General features: G+C 55.9%; 1 protein-coding gene across 1 annotated transcript in view; it reads right to left on the bottom strand.

Moving 5' to 3' along the window:
* ARHGEF10L (Rho guanine nucleotide exchange factor (GEF) 10-like) overlaps positions 1–7,779 on the bottom strand; it is an 18,978-nt gene that overhangs the window by 9,283 nt on the left and 1,916 nt on the right. Inside the window, exons 3-15 of the mRNA XM_009995789.1 lie at positions 7,205–7,374; positions 6,606–6,722; positions 5,119–5,227; positions 3,578–3,684; positions 3,343–3,420; positions 3,080–3,259; positions 2,737–2,853; positions 2,555–2,647; positions 2,141–2,314; positions 1,353–1,498; positions 601–785; positions 393–508; positions 81–208 (exon numbers count right to left, since the gene is read on the bottom strand). Coding sequence (XP_009994091.1) covers positions 81–208; positions 393–508; positions 601–785; positions 1,353–1,498; positions 2,141–2,314; positions 2,555–2,647; positions 2,737–2,853; positions 3,080–3,259; positions 3,343–3,420; positions 3,578–3,684; positions 5,119–5,227; positions 6,606–6,638 — 1,466 coding nt within the window. The 5' untranslated portion in view covers positions 6,639–6,722; positions 7,205–7,374. The remainder of the gene's footprint in view (positions 1–80; positions 209–392; positions 509–600; positions 786–1,352; positions 1,499–2,140; positions 2,315–2,554; positions 2,648–2,736; positions 2,854–3,079; positions 3,260–3,342; positions 3,421–3,577; positions 3,685–5,118; positions 5,228–6,605; positions 6,723–7,204; positions 7,375–7,779) is intronic.

Here is a 7,779-nt window from a genome sequence, read left to right as displayed (position 1 = left end):
AAAGCATCACCAGGTCAAACTTCAGCCTTGTCCTCACCCCACCAAGGTGGGAAGAGCCCACCCATGGTCTGCAAACTCACTTATCCGGCTTCCCGGGCAGCAGGAGCCGGAGCCGGCACTTGTTGGCTGAGTGGATCTCCTCCTCCTTCACCTTCATCATCCTCTGCAGGGCCAAGCACCAGTCTTGGGCCACTGTCATGTTGAGGTTCTGCAGGAAAAGCCATAAATGGTGGAAGTGCCTTCAAAACAAGCCTGAATCACCCTCAAATTTCATCCATGGGGCTCGAGGAGGAGGAGGATGAGACCCCAAAGAACCACACAGTTACTGCAAAGTACCCAAGCTTGGTTCTACCCAAACCATGAGTCTGACCATGCTTTGGCACGTAGGTTACCTGGTAGGTGCCATGCAAGGTGCTGATGAGTAGAGTGATCTGCTCCACCACTGCCAGGTCCTTCTGCAGGTCCTGCAGCTCCTGGAAGAGCCGCGGTGGCCCCAGGTAGACTTTATCTTATGGAGAGAAATGGGAAAAAGGAGGTCCATGGAGGATGCTCCATCCCACCCCCAGGGAAACAAGCCCAGCACCACGGATGGGTCCTCACTGTGTGAAGCCTGCCCGGCCGGGACGTGCCTCTTGGCTCCCGCGTTGTGGATGACGACGTTGTCCTTGTCGTAGGTCCCGCTCTCCTGCCCCACCTCCACCACCTGCACCTGTGGGAGGGCCGTGCTCCACTTCACCACGTATTTGGGACCCAGGGGCACCAGGCTGCTAATTTCCAGCTGGCCTCTGCCGAGGGAGGAGGCACAAAAAGACCCCACGTAAGTGATTCTGCAGACCCGTGGCTCCCCCCTTGCAAGCCCTTGGAAACCACACTCTGTGTCCTCCTCCCCCCGCCACGCCGTGCACTGGTGCATGCCCACCCCCAAATGTGGGGCACACCACCACAGCAGACCACACTTGGCACCTACCCTAGGTCCACTGGCCTGGAAGAGGGGGGGAAAAAAACAATCAATAAAGAGGTATTAGGGGAAGCTCAAGGAGGTTTGTCTTCGTAGCATCTACTTCCACCAAGCCCACAGGTCCCCACAGGTTCCTGGACCTTGCACCAGCTCCAGGACCCCAACAGCACCAGGGGATGGAGGCTCTGCATGGAGCCATCCCAAAAGTGGGGTGCAAAACAACCCCAAACCAGTTGGGTTCCCCCTCCAAACCAAGCTCCTGTTGCTTTTAAAAGCCCTTGTGGCAGAGCTAACAAAACCTACCAAGCCCAAAAAATCGAGATGGAAGAGGGGATAGGTTGTTATGTTGGAGCTTTGCAAAGTGATCTTTGGGTCTGGGACCATCAGCACTTACTTGAAGTTGATGTTGGCACAGACCAGCATGTCATTGAGGAGGAAAACCTTCCGTTCCTTCGACTTGATGAGCTGCCCCCGGTCTCCATAAACCGTCTCTGTCAGCGTCTCGCAGAGCAGGAGCTGCCGCTGCCCCGAGCTCAGCAGCTGCACAGGGGATGGAGCAGGGGGGCAGAGCTCAGCCTGGGGGCTCTTCAAAACCTCCTGCCCCCCAAATTTGGGTTGCTTTTCCCTTACTGCATGGATTTCCCTCCAGCTGGAGCCACGTGTGGCCCTGAGCTCTGCAGAGACTGTGCAACATGCTCCATGCAAACCCCTTCACACCCTCTATGTCCAACCACCAAGAGAGCAGAACCCTGAAAGACCAGTGTGGCCTCTTTCACAACCCTTCTGGGTCTCTTTTCATCCTGTGACACTAAATTTTGATCCCTGGGTGGAGCTGGAGGGTGTCCCCTGTGGTTTTTACCACCACAGCCGTCCCCAGCCCAGGATGTGTTGCAAGAACTTCATTTAGGTTTGGTTGAGTTTGGGTTTTTTTTCCACCCAACGGTTACAAAATCAGGCAGATGAAACAAAGCAGCTGGTCCTTGCTTTTCCCTGGAGGGGAATTTCCTGGTGCCAACCTCAAGATTTGCTTTTGCTCAACATCCTTTCAGAACAAAACAAGGATCTTGGCTTCCCAAAGCCCCTGGCATGGAGAGGAAGGTGGAAGCTCCAAAACCTCCCCCCCCACCAGCTCCAAAACCTCATCCCACCAGGAGGTTGAGGAGGTGAGGCTGAAGGACCCACCTTGTTGAGGCTGCTGCGGTCACTGATGCTCTTGCTGAGCTGCTGGATTTCAGCAACTTGGTCGGCCAAGCGCTTCTGCTCATTGAGCTTCTCAGCCAAGGTCTCCAGCTCAGTGAGGGCCAGTTGGAGGGACAGGCGATCTGCGTGGCCCTTGGGGGTGTTTTTCAGCATGTCCTGGAGCAAGGAGAGGATGGGGGAGAAAAACCACCCAGGAAAATCAGCTCTGTTGCAGGATGTTATGACTGGAAGCACTTTCAGCAGCTCCAAAACTAAAAGCTCGGAAGATGACCCCCGGGATGGTCCCCAAAACTGCCAACCCAAAAAACTGTTCCTTGCTCAACCCTTTCCAACAACACCCAGACTGCAAAAAATGGGGTGCAAAGCAAGGTGGCTGCAGACACCCCTTGCCCCTACCTGCAGGAGCAGGATGAACTGGGGGAACCTCTGGATGGGCTTCACCATCAGCCCGTAGAGTGTAACCCGGTCAGTGCTGGCCATCTGCCTCTTCTGCACGGGGGGAAGAAGCAAAAAAAGAGGAGTTTACACCCATCATGGTGACCAGCAGCACCATGAAGCCACCTTTGGGTCCTGCTGACCTTGAGGAAGTCGAGGAAGGCAGGTTTGGTGAGACAAGCCTTCTTGATGAGGGACATGGCAGTGGTGAAGTTGTTGACATAGTCACTGTAGACGTCCAGCACCATCGACTTGGAGAACTGAGGAGAGGGCAGGAGAAGAACCTTGATGGCATGGGACCCCCCAAAAAAGTGGGGGGTCTCAAACCCTGGGCGTACTCATGTATTTTTTTCCAGAGTGATGTCTGAGGACGCTGGTGGCACCCCAAGATGGGGAGGCCTCACTGACATCCTCCAACCCCCACTGCTATGACAGAGAAGGGCGCAGGGGGAGGGTTGGCAGCTGTCCCCTGATGTTGTCTCTTACCGAGGCCACAAAGAGGTCCCCAATCTTCTCAGCTGAGTCCCACTCAGCCACACGGGAGGCGAGGGCGATCTGGAACATGGAGTGGCACTGCAGGATCTCCTTCAGGCGGAAGAACACCACCTGGCACTTCCGAGCGCTCAGCACCTTTGGCTCCATCTCCATCAGGGGGTTCCTGTAATCCTGCAGGAGGTGCTGATGCATCAGCATATCCCCCCCCCCCAAACCTCACCCCATAAAAGGGGGGTTCCCCCCCACACACACACCTGCAGGATGCGTTTCAGGGAGTCCACGTAGCTCCGCTCGCTCTGCACGATGGAGCCCAGGATGTGCCGACGTACCACCTGCAACCACAGCAGCCCTCAGCTGGGGGGTGTGAGTGTGTGTGTGTCTGTCTGTCCCCAAAGACCCCAAAAAATGAGTTTCAGGGGTGGGGCAGGAGGAGAAGCCACCAGCCCCCCCTGCACCCCCAAAAACCACACCCTGAACCCCCCAATCGACCTGCTGTGGGCTCAGCCCCTCGGGCATGGGGCCCAGCTCTGGTGGTGGGTGCTTCATGTCGGAGACAGTGACCTCCAGGAAGCCCGTGTCCTCCTCATCCGAGTCCCCTGCAGGGCAGGAAAAAACCCAACAAACCACAAACAAATGCCAAAAAAACATTTTTAGATTATTTTTTTTTTTTGCGGGGGGGTGTGCAGGGATAGATGTGGGGGCTCTCAGGGAGCTCTCACAGCCCCCTCAGCCTCTGGGTTTGGGATGGGGTTGGCTGCAAGTGGAGATGGATCCCAGTGTCCTCCCAGCATCGCCCAGTTTGTCCCCAGGCAGCAGCCCCTGTCACCTGACACCAGCGAGTGGGAACTGAGCCAGGTCCCCGCGGGGAGGGGACACAAAAGGGTCCCTGTCACCCCAAAAAAAGCCCACCCTGCTTGGGGGGGAAAAGCCACCAACTCTCACGGCCAGGCTGGGTGAGAGCAGGGAAAGTGGGAAAGGAAAGGAAGCAAAAAGCAACAGGCAGGAGGAAACAAGGGAAGGCAAGAGGCTGCTCCCCCGGCCCGGACACCCCTTACCCGAGGCCGAAGCAGCTGAGGAGGAGGAGAAGGAACGAGCCAAAGCGGCATCGCCACGGGGGGACAGCGGCTTCTTCCACATGGCCCCGCTAAGGCCACCCCGGCCCCATCCCCGGCCCCGGTAAACAGCCGGGAACTGGGAGGACCGGAGGGGAGGGCGCTGGAGGCCCGGGTGACCTTTTTCCTTCCCTAATTTTGGCAGGGAGGATGGATGGACCTCCTCGGCAGGCAGGCTGCTCCCTGTCTCCCTAGCGTGGGGACAGGATGCCCTCCAGCACCCTGGGGATGCTGTGGAACACCCCAGGGATGTCCTCCAGCACCCCAGAAATGTCCTCCAGCACCCTGGGGGTGCTCTGGAACACCCTAGGGATGCCCTCCAGCACCCTAAAAGCATTTAAACCCCCACCCTGCTGAGGTTAAGCCAAGGCAGGGACATGCAGCAAGGCTGGGGCCACACACAGCAGATCCCCCCAGGAAGGTCCAGCTGAGCAGCAAGACCATCCGTTGGGATCCTACCTCCCCTGTGCTGCTCCAGGGAGGCCCTTGAGCTCCTCCGGGCAGGGGGCTGCTTTTCCACCTCCACTGCCCTCCTCCTCCTCCTCTGCTCCCCATCCCCTACGTGACAGGGGGAGGGTTAGGAAAACACCCACCCCTCAAAAAAAATAAAATCATAAAAAACCCCACAGTATTTCAGGGCAGATCCAAGGCAGGAGCACCCGTGGGTGCTGGGGGTGGGGGATGGCAGTGCCCTGGTCCCAGCTGGACATGGGTGCTTGGAGCTAAACCAAGAGGGGTTCAAAGGGGGTGAGAGGGCACAGGGAACCAAATAAGAGCTTGAAGCACAGAAACACAAGTCAGCAGAAGGAAAAGCTGAAAGCCAGAAGGATTCATAACTAATTTTTTTTTTTTTTTAATATTCTTTAAAAAGGCTTTTTTGGGGCTCTCAAAGGCAAAGAGGGAGGTTCCCCTGCTTACCCGGAGCTTCTCTCCTGTGCAGGAACGTCACCTTCCTCATCACCGCGATCTTGGTCTTCTCCAAACCATCCTTGGTGCCACTTTTGGCAGCTTTCATCAGCTGGGTCATCTGGGCAGGGGGATGAGAGGGACCAGGAGGCTCGAGGCAGCACCAGGAGCCCAGGTCACGTCTGGATAAAGCGATGCCACCTCCTCAGGGACATCTGCTTCAAGCATCATCTCCCATTTTGGATCTAAATGCAGTGGTACGAACACCCTGGGGACACCCTTTCTAAGCATCATTCCCCATTTGGGCTCTGGATGGAGTGTTACCCTCCCCTTGGGGACATTTCCTTCTTTTGGGACCAGATACAACAGTCTCACCCCCTTGGGGACATCCCCTCTGAGCATCATCCCCTAGCTTGGGTCTGGATGCAGTGGTGCCACACCCTTGGGGATGTCTCCAAGCATTGTCCCCAAATTTGGTTCCTGGTACTATGGTGCTACCCCCTTGGGGATGTCCCCTCTGAGCATCATCCCCTATTTTAGCTCCAGATGCAGTGGTGCCACCCCTTTGGGGACATCTCTGAGCACAGGCCCCCATTTGGGATCTGGATGCAACAGTACCCTCCTGTTGGGAACATCCCCTCCGAGCATCATCCTCCATTTTGGGTCCAGATACCACGATTGCCAGCTCCTTGGGGATGTCCCCTCCAGGCATTGCCCCCTAGTTTGGTTCCATATACAACGGTGCCACCCCCTTGGGGACATCCCCTCTGAGCATGGGTCCCCATTTTCCCCACCCAGCCTGGGGAGGGGGGAGGAAGAAGGGGCAGCCAGCCAAGGCAGCAGGACATTCCAACATCTCTCCCCACTCTGTGGGGACATGTCATGGGGCAGCAGGTGCCAGCAAAGCAGGAGCATGCAGCAAAAGCAGGGAGGAGACAGGGAAGGGAGGTGTTAGCCCATCTATCCCCTCCTCGTGGCTGGGATTTTATGCAGAAGAGCCCAAAGGATGGGGGGGGGGAGGTTTCAGCATTTCACACCCCAAATCACAGCATCTTCAGCCCAAGCCAACACCAACATCACCTTCCCAGCCAGAAAACCCCAAACTTGGATGCTTTAGGGCTGGGAAAGGCTTTTGCACTAAGTTTCTACACCTCCAAATCATCTCCTTCCCCACCTGATTTCCACCCCGTATTGGGGAGGGGAGGAAAAAACCTTCTCAGCTCCATCTATCCCACGGGTGACCTGGTTTCATCCAAAAAAACCCCAAAACCACCCAAAAGCAAATGGTTTGGGCAGCTGGAGGCCGAGGAGCTGCAAGACAGATGGGCATGAGAGGCAGCTTTGTGGTGTTGAACTCCATATATATGTATTTTTTTATCCTCTTCTGGGGAATAAAATGGGATGAATTCAGGCTGGATAAACTCCAGGAGGGGTTGGGTTTTGGTTTTTTACCCTCCCTTGGGAATTTGAAGGGACAAGGGATGTAGGAGGGACTGTACCTTCCAATCGTACTTCTGCTTCAGCTCCTGCATGTCTCTCCCCCCAACTCTTAAAGCCAGGATGTCCCTCTTAGTCCTGGCGTATCTCTCCTTTAGTCTATTCAGGTCTGGAGAAAGCTGAGCCCAAAGCAAACCAGGCAGGAGGAGAAGGCAGAGGAGGTGAGAGAAGGCAGAGAAGTGAGATCCAAGTAAGCAGCCAAAAAAAAAAATAAATCTAAATAAAAAGAGGAGAAACCATCCCAAAGCAGCAGCATCTGCCCCAAATCCAGCTGTGCTTGAGCAGGGAAGGGAGCAAGCGCAGGGGGAAGCAGCAGCCATGCTCCAGCAGTGCCAAAATGTTAAAGGAAAGGGGGGGAAAGAACCCAAAAAAAAGCCCCAAACAAACAAAGGGGAAGGAAGAAAATCAAGAAAGAAATGAAATCCCCAAAGTTTCAGGCTGGTTGTGTCCCGGGTGACTCCGGGAACTGCAGCATCCTCTGCTTCGCCGTCTGCGGGAGCTCGATGCTCTGGTGCCTTTGGACAAGCAAACCCAGGGGGGGAAATAAAACAAAAAAGGAAAAGAATAATAATCATAATTTCACAATAGATGGAAGGGTTACCTTGGGCTGGAAGGATGCCCGCAGCTTGGCTGGCTCAGCTTCCACCTTGGTTTCCTCTCCAGAGTCCTCACTGTAGCTCTCGAACTCGCTGGAGCTCCAGCCCAGATCCTCACCCGCCCGCGAGCCCTGGCCAGGCTGCACCTCCTCGTAGATCAGGCTCTGCTCCCGCCCTCCTGGGGAGCACAAACCACCTCCTTTGCCTTCCAGGAAAGAAATTTCCCCTCCAGGAAGGTCCTGTTCCTCAGGGACCCACAGGAGATGCTCCAAATAGGCCACATCTGGATTGTTGTGCCCAGTTCTGGGCCCCTCAGTTCCAGAAGGACAGGGAACTGCTGGGAAGAGCCCAGGGCAGAGCCCCAGAGATGCTGGAGGGAGGGGAACATCTCCCTGCTGAGGAAAGGCTGAGGGAGCTGGGGCTGTTGGGCTTGGAGAAGAGGAGACTGAGGGGCCACCTCATCCATGGGCACAAATCTGTTCAGGGCAGTGTCAGGAGGACAGAGCCAGGCTTTGTGCAGTGATGTCCAGTGACAGGACAAGGGGCAGTGGGTGCAAACTGGAGCACAGGAGGTTCCATG

Source organism: Chaetura pelagica, unplaced genomic scaffold (assembly GCF_000747805.2).
Source record: "Chaetura pelagica isolate M959 unplaced genomic scaffold, ChaPel_1.0 scaffold234, whole genome shotgun sequence".
NCBI lineage: Eukaryota > Metazoa > Chordata > Aves > Apodiformes > Apodidae > Chaetura > Chaetura pelagica.
This window is presented reverse-complemented; position numbering and strand designations above follow the sequence as displayed.